Source organism: Martes martes, assembly GCF_963455335.1.
Source record: "Martes martes genome assembly, chromosome: 3".
NCBI classification, from domain to species: Eukaryota; Metazoa; Chordata; class Mammalia; order Carnivora; family Mustelidae; genus Martes; species Martes martes.
Window position 1 is genome coordinate 183,954,971 of NC_137890.1, and position 23,339 is coordinate 183,978,309.

The following is a 23,339-nucleotide window of genomic DNA, read 5'->3' on the forward strand; positions in this document are numbered from 1 at the left end:
TGGGTGTAGGTCTCATTGGCTTCTTCCCTTCTAAGACCCAGGCAGAGGAACTGGGAACCAATTACTATTGGCTCTAGAAATAGTACCTTGAAATAGTATCTTGAAAACAGGACTGGGTTTTATTCATCTTGAAATATCTAGCAAAGTCTTTCGAACAAGGTAAGGTGCTGCTGGAAGCTGGAAAAACTCTTTTGGGGGTGTAGTTAAGATAAAATGAAATAGGGGCCCCTGGGTGGCTCAGTGGGTTAAAGCCTCTGCCTCCGGCTCAGGTCATGATCCCAGGGTCCTCCGATTCAGCCCCGCATCAGGCTCTCTGCTCCGCGGGGAGCCTGCTTCTCCCTCTCCCTCTGCCTGCCTGACTATTTGTGATCTCTGTCTGTCAAATAAATAAATAAAATCTTTAAAAAAAAAGATAAAATGAAATAATCATGCAACGGGCTCAGCATAATGTCAGATGGACATTAGTGTTCACTAAAAGATCGCTCCTGCCTCAATTTTCTTTGCTGTGATGGGAATAAAAATATGCGGCAGTACAACAGACTAAATTAAACAAGAATGCTCTTCGTGAAACAGCTTTGTAAACTACAGACACTCTCCGAAAGGACTTATCCAAGTGCATGCGGTATATTACTAAACTTGGCATTGGGCCGCCCAGTTTGGAGGGAAGGGCCCTCACCTGGGAGTAAGAAGACGTAACTCTTCCTAACTCTTACCACTTAACTGACCAGGAACAATCAGAACATCGGTGTTGTTTCTTTTCTTCTCGTGTAAAAGCAGCCTCTGCACAGACACGACATTCCCCTAGGGTTCAGCCGTTGTCTCTCTGCCGGGTCTTGCCTTTTCCTGCAGGTACGGAGCCCTCCCACTCTCGCCCTACCAGAGCCCGCAGGTTGAGGCGGGCTGAGGGGCGGGGCCAGTCCGGGGGCGGTGCGGGGCGGGGCGTGTCTGGGCGGGGCCGCCCTCTTTCCGGGTGTAGTCGCCGCCGGGCCGGGCCACACGGGGGCGCCGCTGGGGCCGCGCTGCTCCACGAGTTGCCGAGCAGCCGAGGAGGCCCTCACTTCCGCGTCGGGCCCCGCGGCGTCCGGCGTCCGAGCCGAGGGCTGGGCGGGCCGCAGGTCAGTCGAGGAGGCCGCCTACCCGGCCCCGCCCGTGCAGAGGACCCGGGCGCCGGGTGGGCCGCGGGCCCGGGAGGCAGCGGGGCGCCCCGAGGAAGGGCCCGGATCGCGCCGATATCACGGGCGACCCGGGCTGCAGGCTCGGGCTTCGGGCCGATTCGGGGGCCCCCGGGCAGCCGGGAGACCCTGGCGGGGCTTTCTGGTGTCCCAGCCCCTCCCCCTCTCGTCCCGCATCGCGGGAGAAGTGCGAATCCCCCGAGCAGCGTTTCTCAAAGTGGGGTCCGCGGGCGGCCTCCCGACCCCACCTCAGACTTTCTGATCCGGACTCTGTGGTGTGGCCCGGGAATCTGAATTGACAGCAAGCGTCTCTGATTGTTTTGAGGCAGGGGGTCCGAGAGCCTCATTTTGGGGGCAGTTCTACGGAGGGCAGGGCACTTCCGACACAGCCAGTGTTTAAGCGGGTGCATTTGAGGATGGGGCCCGTGACTGGCCTTGAAACGGTGACGGATGGTTCTCTGCCATAGGAGAACCGGCCTGAGGCAGGGGTGGCTCTTAAATCCTTGCACTCGGGGTGCTGCCGTGTTCCTTCTGTCACAGCAGAAGTCTGCAGATGGACAGATGCTTAGTGAGCGGAGTGCCCGGGTCAGGGGCCTTGCGGATGAGCAGATGCTGAAGTAGGCAGTGCGGGGTGCAGCGACAGTGTGGGGTGCAGCGAAAGAACTTGCAGCTGGTCCTGCTGACCCGGATTGGGGCCGACCCCACCACTTACCGGCGGCGGAGCCCTACTGTGGACCCTGCTCACCTCCCTCTATGTCTTTTTCCAGGGTCCTCATCTGTCTATAGGGACAGTAATTCCGATCCAGTGGGGCTTTGTGAATTAGATAATGTCTGCCACGTGTTTCCTGCAGTAACGGAAACCCCATACGCATTGAGTAAATGGGAATTATTAAGAGTGATGTAGAGTCTGCCTTCCTAGGGCTTATGGTCCCCCCCCTCCCCAATTAGGGATTAAATAAGTGAGATAAAACGTGTAGAGAGGTACAAAGTATATTTGGTGGTCTTCGCACGGATTCTAACTGGGGGGTGAGTGGGAAGCTCATGCAAGTGGTGTGGTTTGCCTGAGGCTGTTGAGAAGGATTTCAGGGGGCTGGTGGCTGGGGCGGCAGGAGCCCATTCCCTCCCACGCTTCACACGCGGTTCTCCCACTTGGATCATGGCCCGGTTGCTCCTCCGACTTCCAGGCAGCCAAAGAAGTCACACTGATGAGTGGCGTTGGAAAGCTGGACCATGGGTCCGTGAGAGTGTCTGTCTACTGACCACGTTTGACGCCCAGTGTTTTCTTTCGTCAGACATCAGTGGTCTCCTTTCCCTGATGCATTAGAGACTGGCCAGACTGGAGCATCTCGGAGAGGATGCTCGCAGTACATGTGAGTTGCCAGGCCTGAGCCTCTAGACAGCCGTTTTACAGGTGCTGTGGAATGTGCAGTTATATCAGGAGAAGCTTTTTCATCACCGTGTTGTTTCCGGTTCCATAGAAACCCCACAGTCATCTGGGGTCATCCATCTCCGGAGAGGATTAGCACATCAGATCCTTAAAACTTCCCCAAAGCTTCAGCCACTTTTGACTGGAGAAGCCATATGATGTAGAGGTGTTATTTGTTGCTTTCTGGACCGGTCTGGCTACTGGTATACATAAAATCCTGATCTCAGTTGATAAATGACATGTGTTCCTTAGTGACCTAACCTGGGAACTGCAGTGACCATTGTTAATACTTTCTGCTCTTACGTCTCCTTAAATCTCCGGAGCCAATATCAGTCCCTCAGTATTCACCTTATCATGAAATTTATATCATTATAGATAATATTTATCACTTACCAAGTACTTACTCTGAGCCGGAGACTGTCCTGTATGTTCTGTCAGCTTATCTTAGCTTTTTATATGTCCTGTCGGTCCTTCCTCTGATAGTCCTTTGAGGTGGGCACCATCCCTGGGTCCATTTTATAGATGAGGAAATAGGCAGGGGGAGATAAGTACTTGTCCCACCCTAGTAAGTGGTAGAGCCTCGTAGCCTAATCCCACACTACATGCTGACCCTCTCTGTGGTCTAGACAGCTCAGACTCTCTTATGTGAGTACCAGAGAACATAAGCAAACCTCACCTTTGCTTTATATGTGACATTCAGTGCATTATTTGAATTCTTTACACAGTCATTTCAATAGCTGTGATTTGGTTGGTGACAGTTTATCATTTGCAAATGCTCTGAGCCAACGTTTTCCAGCTTCCCAGCATATCTCGGACTTCTTTAATATGATATAAAGCCCTTCAGTATTGTCAGAGCTGAGGAATTTGAGTCACATTAAAATGCGTTTATTTCATTATCTACTTAGTGCATTGTAGGACGTGTCAGCCGTGGTTGTTCTTTGTTTTCACAGAGGTGGAACAGGACCGCCCTTACTTTGCAGTTTCTGAAAGCGTTTGAAGGCAAAAATTCAGGTGTTGCTGGGAGCAATGGAAGGTCACAAGGCAGAAGAAAAGGTGTTAGATGTTCTTCGACTGAATGTGGGTGGCTGTATTTACACAGCCAGACGTGAGTCCTTGTGCCGCTTTAAAGACTCGATGCTGGCATCCATGTTCAGTGGTCGTTTTCCTCTAAAAACAGATGAATCGGGTAAATACCTAAAGTCTGTAAGCATGGTCATCAGTATGCATTAAAATAGTCTAGTTTGAATTCCCTTTGGTTTTCGTAATTACAAAAGAATGTATTCGACCAGTATACTAATTATTGAGACCATTAGGGCTGAATGGCGATTTATTAAATACATGGAGAAATGAAATATGAGTTTCCAGAGTCCGTGACACTGTCACTACAAGTTGACAAGAAGACGAATGCGTGTAAAGGCCAACCGTGACCTCATTATGGGGATTGATTGTATTTGGAAAGTTGTTCCATCCACGTAACTCCACGGATGAAGGTGTTGAGGCGTCCCTCTGTGTTTTGCAGATTAAAACACCGATTTCTCTGGAGAAAGCAGCCGTCCTCCTAGTTCACAGGGCAGTCAGTGGTAGTGTTGAATTAGCATGAAACTTGCCACCTCTAGCTGCGTAGCCTTGTGTGGGCTGACATGTACACACGAGAAAATGTCAGTCACCTAGTCGGGGGGAGGACTGAACATTGGGGTTCCAGAAGGGACTGTAAAACACAAGGGTAGGGATCTGGGCTGCTCTCCCTGCTTGGAGTTCTCTGGCATTTACTGAACCGACTACTGGTTGTCAAGCAACTTCGGCCGCGGGAGTAAGGCATTTTGCCCCTCCTCGGTGCTCTGGGGCTCAGAGAACCCACTCTTGCTTTTGTGTCAGAAGAGAGGGAGAGAGGAGTCTTGAGCACGAGGGACTGTTGGTAACCCTGGGTCTTAGGAGAGTGGTTTGCCAGCCGGAGGGCAGTTGAATGAATGGGAAACACCAGTGGCTGGTGGCCAGCGCTCAATGGCTACGTGGGCAGGAAGATTGTTGGTGAAAGATGGTAAGCAGCGATTGTGGGTCCCCCCCCCCCAGGTTTTAGCTTCTTAATCCCCTCTATTCTAAGCTACTCAAGGGAGAAAAGGAATTACTGAGTAACCTTCCATCAAGTTTGCTAAATTGTCATAAAATAGTACCAGCATAGCATCAGGAGCCCTGGGTTTATATGTCAGTGACACTGGCAGCTGGCTTAGAGCCAAACATGACATGTTAAGGGCACGCCCTCATTAGGGAGGAGCTCCATACGTCCTCCCTGGCTGGGCAGGGTTGAGGTTAGGGGTAAATTTCCATCTCAGGAGCAGTCTGGGGTCTCCATGGCTTTTAAAGGGCCACAGCGGGAATATGGTCATTGCATCCAAAATCCCAAATGGAGCTTGGGATACATTTTCCTGTACGGTTGGTGAATACAGAGAATCACCAAATCTGACTAACCCCATTTGAACTGTAGCTACTAAGTTTCTCATTGTAGAGGTCTTCAGTCTGATTTCAGTTGGACGTGTTGAAATTTTATCTATGGTCATGTGTATCTATGCAATGATTTTTGAACTGAATGTTTTCTAGGGGCTTGCGTTATTGACCGTGATGGACATCTGTTTAAATACCTTTTGGATTATCTTCATGGAGAAGTTCACATTCCCGCAGATGAGCACACCCGAGTTGCTCTCCAGGAAGAGGCTGATTACTTTGGCATCCCTTATCCGTACAGCCTGTCTGACCACTTGGCCAATGAAATGGAGACATACTCTTTAAGGTCAAATATAGAACTTAAAAAGGTCTTGGCATTTTCTTAAGTTTTAAAAAATATATATGTGTATATATTTTTACATTTTTATACACAAAGTAATGTGTGTTATTTTGCATAGCCTGTGTTGCCACATAAGCCAAACATGGGAAAGTTTTACTTTTTCTAATATTTGAAGACACTTTTCTTAATTACTATTAATTTTTTTTAGAGATTTTATTTATTTATTTGACAGACAGAGATCACAAGTAGGCAGAGGCAGGCAGAGAGAGAGGAAGGGAAGCAGACTCCCCGCTGAGCAGAGAGCCCGATGCGGGGCTCGATCCCAGGACCCTGGGATCATGACCCGAGCCGAAGGCAGAGGCTTTAACCCACTGAACCACCCAGGCGCCCCTATTAATTTCTTTAAGGCCAAAATTCTATGGTCTAGGAAAGTGTATTATATTGCCACTCAGGTTTCTGGAGTTTGTCTCTCTCATTGAAGATTTAATATCTTTTGATGGCTTTTTAAAAGTATTCCGGTCTTTAGGTTCTTTGTAAATTAACAGCAATACTGTAGTATATAAGGGTATGGTGGTATTATTTTATTTACTGAAATGACTTTTTAAAAGAATGGTCATGATGAATAAAAGATTGTATAAAATCTCCTACCTGATTTAGTGAATGTAGCAGTTTGTTACTAAGTTAAAACATTGCTTTGATTAATTTACTTTGGGATTAGTAAATCCTTTTTTAAAGATGCTTCTCCTTTAAATCACATTTTAAAGATCTTTACGTGACTTGAAAAGCGTCATTACCTGTTTTTGTCATATCGATAAGTATTATATTTACTTTTAACACCTTTGGGGATCTAAAAGGAAAATACTTTTCCTAGATAATTAATAATAGTGAAAACTGATCTCAATTGGTTTAATTTGGACATTGGCTTAGGAGAGCAAGCTGACGGTCCGGTTATTAGGAGTGTAGCATGAAGAGAAAGGTGATTTGGTTCCAGATCCCCTTCAGGAATTTGCGTGGTTGTGTGGGTTCTGCTACTGAAGTTACTTAGAAGTTATTGGGTGCTGTTTGCCACATCTGCAGAATGGGGCTAAAACACCTGACTGGAAAGTTGGGGTGGGCTGACATTCATCTTCTGAAGTCTCAACTCGATAGTCTTTTATTTCTGATTTGTATGCAAAAAGGACATTCACCATGTCAGCCAACACATACTTACCTCCGATGTCTTAGGTGTATAGAGCACTGCTCTAGGGACTGTGTGGGACACAAAGAAATACAACATACAGGTAGATAGCAATAGTAAATGAAACTCTAAGACATGTTAGGGTCCTATTTTCATTCACTGGAGTCCATAAATACAAACATCTTCTTTGCATCAGGCAGGATTCCAGGCACTTGGGATACTAGACAAAGCAGACAAAAGTGCCGGTCCTCAGGGCGCTCAGAAGAGTAACGCGGTTTCTCCCAGGGAAGGCCTTTGCCACTCCAGTGGGCGAAGTCCTACTGCTCTGTGTCCCTTCGAGTGACATCGGCTCACCTGGTCGCACTTACACTGTGTGCTGATGGCTTGCTGACTGTCTTGTCTTTTACCTTAGCTATAAACTCAAGGAGGGTTGGGATGCTGTGTCCAGGACGTTAGACACCATTCATCACATGAGTAGCTTCTTAATATTCAAGTGAATGAATGAATAGATAGATAAATGCCAAAGGAGTTCTTACAGTTTGCATGGGGTTCATGTATCCCTATCTTTCAGTGGAGAAGAATAAGTTAATCTGCTTAATTCATGATTGGACTTGGAGTTAAAAATAAGTACATCAACCACGAGGCTTAGTCAGTAGAAGGTGAAAGGAAGACTGAGTCAATGGGGAAATTGGGCGAATAAAGGGAAAAGAAGAAGGTCTTTTGTCATATGAAGATTTTAAAATTAAAAATAATGTTGGTAGTGAGGCTAAAGGAGGGGGGAAAGGAAAATACAATTTCTCTGTGGGAAATTGTACAAATTCTCTGTGGGATTCGGTAGAGGAAAAGGTGTTGGGATTTTGGGTGGTGCCTTTTGTGATTTGCCCCACACTCACCCCAAATTCAACAAAAGTGTGTTTGCTTTTTCAAGGCATAAAGACTAGGTCGAAATTTATAATGTTTTTATTTCCTGTATGACCAACTAAAATGCCGCTTTACATGAAATAGAGCACATTCATTTTTACTTTACTCCAGAATTAAATTCAAATTTTGTATATTTTTTTTGCTCCAGGCTCTAACAGACTTCTGTGATTCATATGGTTTGGTTTGCAATAAGCCAACAGTTTGGGTTCTCCACTATCTTAACACATCAGGTGCAAGCTGTGAGAGTAGAATTATCGGTGTATATTCCACAAAAACGGATGGAACAGATGCTATTGATAAGCAGCTGGGAGGAAGAATTCACAGTAAAAGCATTTTTAAAAGGTATGTCCAAATTTAAATAGGAAAAGGAACAAAATAAAGTCTTGGTGTCTTGTAAGAGGTGTTACTGGTTGGAGTATGTGGTTGACTAGAGGAGATCATCGACACTGGGCAGCGCGCAGCGTGAGCCCTGGCTGGCAAGACCGGCCTGCTTCTTGATGTGCATGTAGGCCACAGGACAACCACAGTGGTCTAGTCTATTGCCTCACAACTGGGAGTGGGCATCAGAATCCCCCGAGACTTTAGAAAAAAAGAAAAGAAAGAAAAGCAAAGCCACCTGCTTGCCTGGCTCTCTCCCCTGGACCATACATAGTCCAGCAGCAGAAGCACTGCTTAGAAGTCAGCAGGCCCACTGAGTGACCCAGGACTGGCCTGTGCCTTGGTGACCTATTCTGAGAAATAACAAAGGACTTCCTTGGTCCCTCCCAGCCTTGAAATTCTATGACTCAAACATGTCAAATTCTTAAGGGTTATTCTCTTAATACTCTTTCTGTAAATTTACTTAACATTGGTCAGTTCACTTAGCAGTCCTGTTTTTTGTTGTTGTTATTTGTTTAATTCTCTGGGTGGCTGGATTGGGTCACATATTAGTGACTAATGAATGACCCCATGACTTGCTTATTAGGTGATTAAATGTGTCATCATTTTCTGAATTCTTTCCAGGATGTTTATCTAAGATATGTGAGTGCTTGGCTTAATGCTATGCAAGTTTTAGTCAAAGGTGAATCTTTTAAAATTTTCCTGGGGTTAGGTAATTTTTTAGAAAACTTATTTTTAAAGATTTGTTGATTTGTCTGCACAGTCTATATTGTGGAATTAACAAGTACTTTACCACAGTAAAAAGAGATCAAATGTGGTTTAGCACGAGTATAGCATATTATACCCATAGTATATAATACATAATAAATATATTATCTATATACTTAAGGGAGGGTCACAGAAGAAATGTTATTCAATACCAACATATTTTTCCCCTTAATTAACAAATACTTGGTGAGTTTCTAGTTTTTTGTGTGTGTGTGTGTATACATGCACACATTCATACTTAGGTAGTATGTTTTCATCATCTTTTGCAATATTTCTAGAGAGGCGGGAAATAATGTTCAGTACATTTGGAGCTATTATTCAGTAGCTGAACTGAAGAAAATGATGGATGCCTTTGATGCCTGGGAAGGAAAAGGTATAGTACAATTCTTTTATTTCATGGCAAAAGGTGGACCTTTCCTTAATAAAACAAAGTAAGCTCAAATGCTACATTTCTCTTTTTGAGAAAGTATTTCTTTGTATAGGTCAAGTATGTCTTTGTATATTTGTCACCTCATAGTATCATTGATTGAGGCAGTTTACTTAAAAGTCTTGAGACCTCTTGGGGTGCCTCAGTGGCATCGTTGGTTAAGGATCTGACTCTTGGTTTCAGCTCAGGTCCTGATCTCAGGGTCACGAGATCGAGCCCCTAGTCAGGCTCCATGCTTAGCACAGAGTCTGCTTGGGACACTCTCCCTTTCCCTTTGCCCTTTCCCCCTGCTCTCTCTCTCTAAAATAAATAAATCTTAAAAAAAAAAATCTTTAGATTCCTGAGTTGCTAGATATTACTAATTGTTTATAATTAGTAATCTAAAAAAATAGTTTATAATTTCACCATCTGGTTATGCTTATTTAGTTCAATTAAACAACAGTTTATTTAGCACCTACTGTGCACCTAGCTTTGTTCCCAGGAAGTATACGTTTAAATTAAGCATGCAGTATACAATCAAAAGAAAAAAGGAGGGGTGCCTGGCTGGCTTGGTCCGTGGAATGAATGTGCAACTCCTGATCTCGGGGTTGTGAGTTCCAGCCCCATGTTAGGTGTAGAGATTACTTAAAAGTAAAATCTTAAAAAAAAAAAAAAAAAGGAAAAATTAAAAAAAGAGAAAATGAAAATAATACCACAGAAGATATCTGAAGAACACTTAGGAAATAATCATCTTTAAATACACACTTTGAAATTTGACCATTTTTACCAACCGCTCATATCATTTGATAATAATAATGCTGTTTAGTATCCAGTGTGGTAAGTGGCTTACATTCAGTGCCTCTTAGTCTTAAAACAATTCTGGATGCTGTTTACCATTGTACTGATGAGAAAACGGAGTCTCCGAGAGGCCCTGCCACTTGTAAGGATCACAGAGGGTTAACTGTTCTATGTCTAAGTTTTTTTCTTAATTAACAAGTATGTATTGAATGTCTCTTAGGTGCAAACCCTGTAAGAAGCCCTAAAGTTGGGTCCACAGATAAATAAGACACATCTTGGTCCTCAAATGATCTTAAAAGCTGGTAGAGACAGACATTGCAAGTCACATAAGTTGGAATAAAAGGAGAGGAGGAGGAGACTTTTAAAAAACTCTCCCACCACCCGTTTTTCTTTTGGGTGGGTTGCTAGTGCCAATCCTTCTTCCTTTCCTCGACTTTGTCCCCCTCACTTTTCCTCCTTTATTTATTTATTTATTTATTTATTTATTTTTCCTAAATCATACGCCTCAAGCAGATAGAAAAAAAAAAAGTGCTATTCTCTTTAAGCTTTTAATTTTAGATTTAATTGACTTTGAGACACTTAGGCTTAAGTTGAGGAACAACACCCCCCCCCCCCGCCCACTCTGTGTTCTCTGTGTCTCCTGTTGTGGCTCCGGACTGGCCGACGGCCTGGGAGCCTTCGGGAGGGCCCTGGCCGGGCTTCTCTCTCCTCTGACTCAGGAAGCTGAAGTGGAGAGCTGACGGCCCTGATTGACAGGGTGTAAGACTGATTTTAACTTTTTCGAGGTATTTAACACCATTCCGGAAGGCCTGTGGAAAGCCATCAGATAGGATACAGAAGTAGGATAAAGAATTATTGGAAGGAAGAAGACACTTATTATTTGGGGACAGTATGTCCTTTAAGAAAACCCAAAGGAATCAGCTAAAGGCATTTTAAACGATGAGTTTAGTAGACCAAACTATATAAGTAAACAGAGACCAGCTTACTTATGATAGATTAGTTAGAAATCACAGCGGAAAAATCCCACTCACAATAGCAATAAACAACAAAATAACTAGGACTGACCTATCAGGAAATGCTTTTGTGAAAAAAAAAATGCTTTTGTGGAGTCTTTTGTGAAGGAAACTGCTAAAATATGTTTATTCATCCATCAATTTATCCATCCACCTATTAAAAAAAAAGAAGATAAAGATTATGGTGAGACATACCATGCTCCCGAATGGAAAGTCTGTTCAGATAGATTTTATAATATTCATCATAATATAATATTCTATATTCTACATATATAATATAATATTTATAATATTCATCATAAAGACATTAGTACTTCTCAGATTAAGTTACAGGTTTAACGCAGTTCCTACCAAAATACACCAATTGAATATTGGTGTAAAAGATAGATGATTTAATAAGTAATTGAGAAATATGCTTGGGAGAAAACAACCTTAGCCTCATGTCCTGTATCAAAGTAATCCCAGGTGAATTATGGATGAAAAATGAAGCTGTAATAAACTATAATGAAACTTAAGCAAATAACTGTTTTCTTAATTGGAAAATAAATCATAAAGACAAAGATGAATAAATTTGATTACATAATATTTAATACATTAACTTTAAAATGAAAATTTGTAAATAAAATTAAAAGGCTAATAAAAACTTAGATTAAAAATATTACACTAATTGGACAAAGAATATCCTTAAAATAGAGTGGATTTATTTACATGGATTAGAAAGTCAATTCAACCCCTATTGTAAATAAATGTGCAGAGTTCATGACCACAAAATTTCTGGGAAAGGAGATAAACATGTGGCAAGAGGTTCACACTTATTATTTATCAATGACATACATATTAAATGAGACTTATTTTTTTATACCAGATTAGTAGAGATCTATGAATTCTTGGCAGGAGTAAAAATTAATATCACTTTATTGGGAAATAATTTATCCTTATATATCAATAACATCAAAAATTTTCATATTCTTTGACTCGATTATTCTACTTTTAGGTATCTACCCTAAGGTTATATACAAATGCAGACAAAGGCTTATGAACAGAGTGTTCAATGAAGCATTATTCATAACAGAAAAAATAAAAACAATATAAATGACTATAATAGAGGATTAAATACATATTGGTACATCTATGGGATATAGTTGAGCTATAGCTATTAAAATTATTTTGAATAATTTAAAAAAAATAACCATTAGCTTTTCAAAAAAAAAAAACGATTTTATTTATTTATTTGACAGAGCACACAAGCAGCAGAGCAGCAGGCAGAGGGAGAGGGAGAAGCTGGCTTCCCACTGAGCAGGGAGCCCGATGGGGGCCTCAATCCCAGGACCCTGGGATCAAGACCTGAGCCGAAGGCAGATGCTTAACCGACTGAGCCACCCAGGCACCCCTATTTTGAACAATTTTTTACATAGGTGAATGCCCATGATAAAATAAGCTATCATGGAATGATCAAAAGCAGGAAACAAAATGAAATATAAAGTATGTTCAATTATGTGCCTATCATATGAATAAGAAAAAGACTGGAATCAGATTCATCAAAGTGTCATGAACCATGTTTTCTAGTTTTAGGATTAGAAGTGATCTTGATTTTTTTTTTTTTTTTAAAGATTTTATCCATTTATTTGACAGAGATCACAAGTAGGCAGAGAGGCAGGCAGAGAGGGAGAGAGGAGGAAGCAGGCTCCCCGCCAAGCAGGGAGCCCGATGCGGGGCTCAATCCCAGGACCCTGAGATCATGACCTGAGCCGAAGGCAGAGGCTTTAAACCACTGAGCCACCCAGGCGCCCCTTGATTTTTTTTAATATATACTTTTCTATAAAATCCAAATTCTGTACAAAGGAAGTGAATTACTTTATAGGGAGGAAAAAAAATAAAAGTTTTTAAATTGTGGTATATCCATATAATGGAATATAAGCAATAAAAAGAAATGATCATTAATGTATATAGCAACATGGATGAATCTTGAAAGCATCATGCTAAAGAAGCTAGCCATTTATGTGCCACCCCTGAAGAGGTAACACTAGGGAATGGAGGGGAGGCACTGGTTGCAGAGGGGTACAAGGGAGCTTTTGGGGATAACAGAAATGTTCTATGTCTTGACTGTAGCTTTGATTACAAGACTATACATTTGTCGGGGCGCCTGGGTGGCTCAGTGGGTTAAGCCCCTGCCTTGGGCTCAGGTCGTAATCTCAGGGTCCTAGGATTGAGCCCCGCATCTGCTTTCTGCTTGGCGGGGAGCCTGCTTCCCCCCACCCCCTCCCCCTGCCTCTCTGCCAACTTGTGATCTCTGTCTGTCAAATAAATAAATAAAATCTTTAAAAACAAACAAACCCCCCAAAAAAACCAAACCCTATACATTTGTCAAAACTCATTGAACCGAGTACTTTAAAAGGGTGAATTTTATTTTATACAAATTATATCTCAATAAACCTGACTTTAAAAAAGTCTTAATGGTTGAGATTTGGGAATATTTTTGTAGCGTAAGTAGGTTTGGGAGCATGATGAAGCAGTTCCAGAAAATTACTGTCTTAAAATGAGGTCCATAGGCGTCTGTGAATACTGGATATATCTATTATATATAATAACTTATATGCCCAACTTGCTAAGTTGGTTAATATGTATTACTAAATCTTTAATGATTAAAAAAACAAGACACCAGGGGTGCCTGAGCGGCACAGTCAGTTGAGCATCGGACTGTCAGTTTTGGCTCAGGATGGGGTCATGGGATCGAGCCCCACGTTGGGCTCCGCATTTCGTGTGGAATCTGCTTGAGATTCTCTTTCTGCCCCTCTCTCTGCCCCTCCTGCTCACGCTCTCCCTCTCTCGCTCTCATAAATAAATCTTAAAAAAACAAACAAGAAAACAGGACACCATTTCCATTCCTGGGACTTCAAAATTACTTTAAAAAAGAAAAGTCACTTTTTATCTAATGTCATTTTTAAAGTCTTTTTAAAATGCATCTTTATGTATTTTTTTGTGATTCTTTTTTAAAAATTGAGGTGAAATTCACATAACATAAAATCAAAGCATATACTTCAGTGGCATTTACTACGTCAACAATGTTGTATAACCACCATCTCCATCTAGTTGCAAAACATTTTTATCACCCCAAAAGGAAAGGCAGTACCTGTAAGCAGTTACTCCCCATTCTCTTCTGTCTTCAGCCTCTGGCCGCCACCAGTCTGTTTTCTGTGTCAATGCATTTGCCTGTTCTGGATATTTCCTGTAATTGAGATCGTACAATATGTGACCTTTTGTGTTTGTCTCTTTTCACTCAGCATAATGTTTTTGAGGTTCATAAAAATACATTTCCAACTTCCATTCAGAAACCTAACCAGATTGAAAAATTAAAATTTGACCACAATCTTGACCTAACACGTTAACTCTGATTATTCTTGTTTGAAAAGGTGCTTGTAGGATAGTGATAGCTCATATTTTTATAGTGGTTGCCTCTTATAGAGTGGTTCACAAAATTTAACCTGATTTGATGATTACTGCAACCCAATGAGGTAGATAGGGCGGCAGTTAGAACCCTCACTGTCCAATCTTTACATGACTGTCAATGCTATGATTTATAAAATAAAGGCACCTAATAAAGAGACCTAATGTCTCTTAAGTGTTCAGGTGCCAGTACATATACTAAGCATTTTGCATTTATTGACTCATTTAATCATCACAACCAACCTATGAAGTATGTACCATTGCTGTCATTTCACAGATGAGAAAATTTAGGCACAGAAAAGTAACTTTCCCAAGGTTGCATGGTCAGTGAGTGACAGACATGGCATTCAGACCAAGGCAGTCTTGGCCCCAGAGCCCGCGCCTTTAACAGCGCACGCCCTCCTGTGCAGGACCCGTATGAGCACCTGCGGAACATCACTGGTGGAGCTGGGGCTGGTGGCCCCATTCCTAGACCTGAGCTGGGCGGCTCTTACCTTGGCTCTTCTCGGGGACACTTCCGGTGTACACCTACCTTCTTCAGATGAGAGGCCTGAATTTCAAACTCTTTCTGCCAAACTCTTCCGGTGTACACCTACCTTCTTCAGATGAGAGGCCTGAATTTCAAACAGTGCTGCTGAACCTTTTGCAGGGGATGGTGGCTCTCTTAATTATGCCTTTTTATCTTCCAGGTGTTAGCTACTGGCGGGTCCCTCATGAGCTCATAGAATGTTGGACTCTGGAAGAGCGGCCCTTACTTGGAAGCCTCCGTCACATGGCCCCGATTCGGAAGAGGTTATCTGTGCTTTCTTGATCCTGTTTTTCACTTTATGAATTTGAACCTGTATTTTTACTGCTTTTACTGGGGAAATGAGTAATGGTTCTTGACCTTACCAAACTTACTAATCACCAGGCTAAGTGCTTTGCCTTACCATCAAAATATAAATCATGGTAAATTCAAAATCATCAAAACTATCTGAACATTGGAAATAATTCTCTAAAACTGACTTACAGTATGCCCTTTTTGGGAGAGTGTGTTTTTACGAATGCTACTGGATACAGTGAGACTGCTGTGGTATTTTTCCCTATAAGAGTGAAATCCTAGGCTTTATTGGCAGTAGTCAAAAACTTATTTCTTAGACTTAATATTTGAAAACTTCTGACTTACTCTGAATTCCTTTCTCCTTCCTGTTACCACAAATAGCATTTTAATTTAATGGTATTTCTTATAATTCTATGAAATTATTAGCATTAACTTCACTCCACATCTGTGCTTTTCACTTTAAATACATTTGAAATCATATTTTTCACTGGGTATTATTCATGGTTTTCAGATGTTCTGATTTCTTGATCATCTGTTCTAGAATTTGATTCAGTGCCCCTATAGAATCTCTGACTGTTTTCTGTTTTTTTTCTTCCCCTTTGGATCTTCCACAGAAATGCAGAGAGTTTTATTCAGTTTTTAGTAGTTCATTATCTCTTGTTAAGTGATCTTTTTTCTTAAGGACTCTCCTTTTATTATCATTATTTATTTTGCTTTTTGGGCTTACAGTTAGCAAATATTGTTTGTTTTGGGTCTAGAGCAGTGGTTCTCAAATGGAGGCACTTTTTTTTCTTTTTCTTAAATGGAGGCAGTTTTGTCCCACAGGGCATATTTGGCAACGTTCAGAGACACAGTCGGGTGGGAGATGCTACTGCGACCTAGTAAGTGAGGCCAGGGACACTGCTAAACATCTTAAAATGCGCTGGGCAGTGCCCACAACAAAGATTTATCCAGCCATAAATGGCAATAATGCTAAGGTTGAGAACACTTGGTCAAGAGTCTAGTGGAAGTTGGGGACAGAAAAAAACAAGCAGGAATGGTTTTATGGAGATTCTCCTCTGTGTTGTCTTACCTCTGGTTTATAAAGCATGGTTTTTGATTCATGGATAAGATAATGATATTGATGACTTAGAAGCAACTTCGAGGTCCCAAAGAATCACTTGATTCACTTAACTAAACTTAATTATGTTTAGTAGTTTTAGGGTTGAATATGTTTGCATTCTTTACTACATGTCAGTGTTCAGATCACCGTGCCATTATCATCCTATTTCCAGGATCAAAGTTCATTTATTTGCCTCTGAAAACACATCAGTGCTGATAAGAGGGAGAAGACTAGGGGAATTGCCATTACACTTCCTGTTCAGGGGCGATCTTCGTGAAATGAAACTGATGCAAGCAGTAGAAGGAGCAGGCAGGGTTTCAACAGTGGTTGTTTGACAGTTTTAAGGTCATTTCAGACAATATTCCCTCTGATTTTTCCTTCATTTTGGTAATGCGGTATATCACATTGACTGGCTTACAGATGTTGAACCATCCTCGCGTCCCTGGAATAAATCCTGCTTGTCTTGGTATATGATCCTTTTAATGTATTGTTGAATATGGTTTGCTAATATTTTGTTGAGTATTATTGCATTTATGTTCACCAGGGATATTGGCCTATAATTTTCTTGTCTGGTTTTCGTATCAGGGTTCTCCTGGCCTCATAAAAAGAATTTGGGAGAGTTCCCTCATCTTCTGTTATTTGGAAAAGTTTGAGAAGGATTGGTATTAAATCTTCAAATGTTTGGTAGAATTTACCAGTGAAACCATCTGGTCCTGGACTTTTGTTTGTTGGGAGTATTTTTGTTTTGTTTTGTTTTTGTTTTTAAATAAGCTCCAGGCCCTATGTGGGGCTTGAACTCATGTCCCCAAGATCAGGAGTCACATGCTCCACTGATTGAGCCAGCCAGGTGCCCTGGTTGCTTTTTGATTACTGATTCATTCTCTTTACTAGTAGTTGGTCTGTTCATATTGCCAATTTCATCATGAGTCAGTCTTGGTAGGTTGTATGTTTCTAGGAATTTTTAAAAATTTATTTATTTACTTATTTCCTTTTTTAAAAAAACACTGTAGTATAGTTGACATACAATGTTATATTAGTTTCAGGTGTAAAATAGTGAATCAACAATTCTCTGCATTATGCATTGCTCACCATGCTAAGTCTCCTTACCATCTGTCACCATACAATGTTATATAATATTATTGACAGTATTCCCTTAGGCTATACTTTTCATCCCCATGACTTATTTATCACTAGAAGCTTGTACCTCTTAATCACTTAGGAATTTATCTATCTCTTCTAGGTTGTCCAATTTTTTGGTATGTAAATTATTCATAGGAAGTTCTTATGATCCTTTGTATCTCCATGGTATCAGTTGTAACATCTGTTCATTTCTGATTTTACTTATTTGAGTCCTTTCTCTTTTTTCTTGGTGAGTCTAGCGAAAGGTTGGTCAATTTTGTTTATCTTTTTAAAGAACCAGCTCTTAGTTTCATTGATCTTTTCTATTGTCTTCATAGTCTCTATTTCATTTACTTCTGCTCTAATATTTATTTCCTTTCTTCTACAAATAATGTGTAGCTGTCACTCAGCTATTCTTTAGGATTTTATTTTTTAAGAGGAAATGGTTCTGTATATAGATGTAAACTCAGTGTATCCATGGGAGGAGGTAAATTCAAGATTTTCCAACATCACTATTGTGAACTGAAACAAATGTCTCATCAGGTTTTGATATCATCTCAAAAATCATGTGATCATCTCAATAGATACAGAAAAAGCACTTGACAAAATTCAACAACAGTTTATGATAAAAACTCACAACAAAGTGGGACTAGAGGGATTATACGTCAACATAATAAAGGCCGTATATGACAAGGCCACAGCTAGCAACCTAATCAATGGTGAAAGGCTGATAGCTTTTCCTTTAAGGTCAGGAATAAGACAAGGATGCCCACTCTTGCCACTTTTATTCAACATGGTACTGGAAGTCCTAGCCAGAGCGTTTAGGCAAGAAGAAGAAATAAAGGGCATCCAAATTAGAAAGGAAGAAGTAAAACTGGCACTATTTGCAGTTGGCATATTATACATAGAAAACGTTAAAACCATCAGTACTATTAGAGAAAACAAACAAATTCAGTAAATTTGCAGGATACAAAATTAATACACAAAAATCTTTATTTTTATACACTAATGATGAATTATCAGAAAGATTAAGAAAAAAATCCCATTTGCAATTGTACCAAAAAAGAATAAAATATCTAGAAATAAATTTAACCAAGGAGGTGAAAGACCTGTTTACTGAAAACTGTAAGATATTAAAGAAATGAAAGAAACTGAAGAAAACATAAATAAATGGAAAGATATTCTGTTCTTATGGATTGGAAGAATACTGTAAAAATGTCCATACTACCCAAAGCAATCTACAGATTTAGTGCAATCCCTATCAAAATTCCAATGGCATTTTTTTTATGGAAATAGAACAAACAGTCCTCAGATTTGTATGGAACCACAAAACATCACGAATAGCCACAGCAATCCTGAGAAAGAAGATTTGACAAAGCTGGAAACCTCATGGTCCCTGATTTCAAATTAGCACAGTCCCCTCCCCTCCTTTTCCACAGGGCATATGTTCCAAGACCCCCAGTGGATGCCTGAAACCACGGGTAGTACTGAACTGTATATGTACTATGTTTTTTCCTATACGTACATACCTGTGATAAAGTTTAGTTTATAAATTAGGCACAGGATTAGTAACAATAACTAATAAAATAGAACAATTATAACAATATACTGTAATAAACGTTATCTGAATGGGATCTCTTAAAATATCTTATTGTACATCACCCTTCTTGTGATGATGTGAGATGATAAAATGCGTATTGATGAGATGAAGTGAAGGACATAGACATAGCATTAGGCTAGTAGTCATAGTATGAGTGACATTGTGACATGGTGTTAGGCTAGTACTGACATTCTGATTATAGTCAGAAGGAGGATCATCTGCTTCCAGACCGTGGTTGACTGTGGGTAATTTAAACTGCAGAAACTGCAGAAAGGGCAGACTACTGTATATTACAGAACTATAATAATTAAAACAGTATGGTATTGGCGTAAAACCAGACACATAGATCAGAGGAACAGAATAGAAAGCCCAGAAATAAAGATACCTATAAAGAACAGTCTCTTTAGTACATGGTGTTGGGGAATATTGGACATTCACATTGCAAAAGAATGAAACCGGATCTCTATCTTGCACCATACACAAAAATTAACTCAAAAAGATTAAAGACTTGAACATAAGATCTGAAGTCATTAAACTCCTGGAAGAAAAACAGAGGTAGTAAGTAACTTGACATAGGCCTTGGCAATGATTTTTTTTTTTTAATATCTGACACCAAAAGCAAAAACAACAAAGGCAAAAATAAACAAGTGGGACTATATCAAACTAAAAAATTTCTGCACAGCAAAGGAAACTATCAAAATCAAGACTATCTGCTGAATGGGAGAAATATTTGCAAATCATATATCTGATAAGGAGCTAATATCTAAAATATATAAGGAACTCATACAACTCAATAGCAAAAAAAAAAAAAAAAAAAATTAAAAAATGAGCAGAAAATCCAAATAGACATTTTTCCAAAGAAGACATACAGATTGCTGAGAGGTACATGAAAAGATGCTCAACATCAGTAATCATCAGGGAAATGCAAATCAAAACCACAATAAGATACCACCTCAGATCTGTTAGGATGGCTATTATCAGATAGGAAGAGATAACAAATGTTGGCAAGGATGTGGAGAGAAGGAAACCCTTATGCACTTATGGTGGGAATGTTAAACTGGTGCAGCCACTATGGAAAATAGTATGGAGGTTCTTCAAAAAATTAAAGGTAGAACTACCATATGATCCAGAAATTCCACTTCTGGGTATTTATCTGAAGAAAATGCAAAGAGTAACTTGAAAAGATATATGCATCCCTACATTCATTGCAATATTGTTTACAATATGGAAAAACCCAAGTGTCAATTGATGGATAGAAAAAGAAGATGAGTGTGTATATAAGTGTCACACACACACACACACACACACACACACACACACACACACACACAGTGGAATATTATTCAGCCATAAAAAAGAATGAAATCTTGCCATTTGTGACAACATGGATGGACCTTGAGGGAAATAAGTGAAATAAGTCAAAGACAAATACCGTGTGATCTAATATGTGGACCCCCCCCCCAAATTCCAAGCTGATAGATACAAAGAACTAATCCATAGTGGTTGCCAAAGGCAAGGGGTGGGGGAGGGAAGAAATGGGTAAACTAGGGTGGGTTTTTTGTTTACTAAAAATTAAATAAAACACTGCTCTGCCTTCAGACTTCTTATAAGGAATGGCAGACTCTATTCAGGTATCTTTGAAGGTTTGTCCAGTACCTCAAAAGCATCCAACTATACCAAGGGTTTGACCATACCAGCAGCTCCCCAAATGCATTTCAAAAAATGCTAATTTTACTGGGTGCCAATGTTGCATTGCAGAATTATTGGGAAATACGGATACAACAAATTTGAACAGTTGCCTTTAGACCTCAGAAACTTTGTTAAATTAGAGTGTAGTTTCAAGAGGAGAGTAAAATATGCAGTAGCATTTCTCAAGGAGTTTACTGGACTGTGAAACAGTAAATTTCCTCAGTAACTCTCTTAAAAAACTGTTGTTCTGGGAAAATAAAACAACTTGGGATCATCCTGGTTATCCTCCGGACCACTTGAGGATTCTTAGGAACCAAGTGATGTAATTCTAGTGTAACACAGTAAATTTTAAGTTGTCGTTCTTATTAACATTACGGTGATTTCAAAGAGTGTGTTTTCAAGTAGAAACAATCTCATGTAAACTTGGTGATTTATTTATTGAACTTGGTGGGAGAGGAGATGAGGTAGGCTGATGCCTCCGAACCTCTTGACTCAAATTCTCGAGGAAAACGATTCTGGCCCTGAAGACAGAACTTTGGAGACGCGTCCCCGGGTCACCCAGCCCTGGAAACGCTGACCATGACATGCTTCTGTGTTCACAGGCGACTGACGGCGTTCAGTGACGAGGAGGACGAAGGTGTGAACGGTAAGACTGGTCCCAAGCCGGTCAGATTCCTGGGCCCTTCCACCAGCACCCAAATTAAAGTCAAGAACTCGGCGTCGGTCAGGGTGTCCCCGGCCGGCGCCCTCCAGTCTGCAGGCGGGAAGGCAGCGCCGCGCTCTGCGCCGCCGAAGGCTCCGTCCCCGTCCCGGGCGGGCCCTGCGCCCCCGGGGCAGCCCCAGGCTCCTCGTGGGGCCGGGAGCGCGGAGAACGGAGCCGCGCACCCGCCTCCCGCCAAGGTCCTGCTCTCCGACACGAAGGCCACCCCGCCCCGCGTGATAAAACTGAAACGGACCCCGCTGTGCGCCGCCGGCCCGCCCCCGTCCGCCGGCGCAACACCCAGGCCCGCGGAGAACGCCGCGCCGGCTCCGGAAGGCCCCGGCGCCCATGCGCGGACTGAAAATGGGCGGGGCCAGGCTGATTGACGGAAGCGTCCCGCTCACCTCCCGGAGTGGCAGAGCGTGCACTGCTCTTCCGTGGCGCTGTTTCGTGGTGCAGTAGGGCTGGAAACCTGAGTTTCTCTTTAGGATCATTACGGGAAAAATGAATTGTGTCAAGTAGGAATGGAAGAAGGAGACATTAATGGTTGGGTCTATCTTGCCTCAACTTGGAAATGTTGTCTACTGACGGTTTGAATTTCAGGTTTTTAATTTTTTTTTTAAATTTTTATTTTTTGGATGGTTCACTGGTCTTAAGGCAACAAGACAGTACAGTAAAATCATCAGTACAGAAGTACACTTTGTTGCTGAATAATTAAAGACTTTAGGCACTTTTGTAATGTTACTCATTGCTGCCCAGGGCCGAATGGGGTTAGATATTACTGTCTGGTGAAATAGGGTGACATTAGTGTTTCCCTGCGCTGTGTCACAGCCAAGAGATTTCAGAGAAAATTCAGACCCAGGTGAGCTCCCTGCGGGTTTCTTTCAGTCTCAGAAGGCTTCGTGAAAAGAAATGATGAGGGGGGAAAAATAGTAATTTAAGATCACACTTTGACTCTGACTCAATTGAACTATTTTCTTTTCCTAGATTGTTTTTTTTTCCTACCCTTTTTTGCTAGCAGATTTATTTATACATCATAAGAAGATGTCTTGGGATGAGAACTATGTAACATGTCTTCAGAATGAATTGTTAAAATATTTTACTTTGAGCAGTGCAGTTCTGAAAGTACTTTGAAAAGGAAGTTAAGCATTAACTTTTAACTAAAGTTACTACTTGTTTCTCAGGAATGACCAATGAGAAGTCATTCTAATTATACAATATGATTTTTATGCATAAAATTCCCATTTACCTTGAACTTAATATTTTTAAACAGAATATTTTGATTAATCCTCTATTTTTTCACAACTATTCAGTTGTATGTGTCTACTCTTACATGTTAAGTTTTATAATTGGATCCCACATTTCTACCTTCAGTAAGCAGTATGCCTTCAGTGTATTAAAAATAAGTTCATAAAGCAGGGTACTTTTTACTCTGTGCTTATCATTGTACTTGCATTACTTTGAAAGGGTAGAGTAAATATACTCAAAGCATTACTTTTTACAAAATAAATTAAAACTTTTCCATAAAAAGTAACATTTTCCATGACTGTGCTTATTTTTAAGCCTTAGAGCCCTTTGGGAGTCTGCGAGGTTGTTTGTTTAATGCTTTATCTATTTCTGGTTACAAAATTGCTTTCTTGTCTAGATAATGTATGAAATAATTAAGCCGATTTTGGATAGCTAGCCAGATACCAGCAGCCTTTTAAAATAGGTGTTTTATTTGGCTAGAAAAAAGCAAATATTCAACTGATGGTCCATGAGTGACATTTCCCTATAGAATATAAAAAATATTTAGTCGCCTTGAAAAATACTATTGTAAAGAATCCAAGCGTTCTGAAAATCAAAGATCACAGTGAATTTTGGGAACTTCCATGTCAGACGTTGCTAGTATTGCTGGATCTAGGGCATTTTGAATTGCTGATTCACATAAGAATATTTTATACCCGTAGACTTGCTTGGGGCAGGGTTGCCACAAAACCTTCCATCTGTAAGAAGTGCACCATCTATGCAGCACAATAAAGTAAAGT

At 40.9% G+C, this 23,339-nt stretch overlaps 1 protein-coding gene across 1 annotated transcript; it reads left to right on the forward strand.

Annotated features, from left to right (window-relative positions):
- Positions 1 to 1,014: 1,014 nt before the first annotated feature.
- KCTD18 (potassium channel tetramerization domain containing 18) lies at positions 1,015 to 22,837 on the forward strand. The gene is made up of 7 exons (XM_080798436.1): positions 1,015 to 1,115; positions 3,549 to 3,784; positions 5,194 to 5,405; positions 7,624 to 7,817; positions 8,900 to 8,994; positions 14,972 to 15,074; positions 21,215 to 22,837. The coding sequence occupies exons 2-7, from the start codon at positions 3,625 to 3,627 to the stop codon at positions 21,696 to 21,698; spliced, it is 1,248 nt and encodes a 415-aa protein (XP_080654562.1). The 5' UTR covers positions 1,015 to 1,115; positions 3,549 to 3,624; the 3' UTR covers positions 21,699 to 22,837.
- Positions 22,838 to 23,339: the final 502 nt, after the last annotated feature.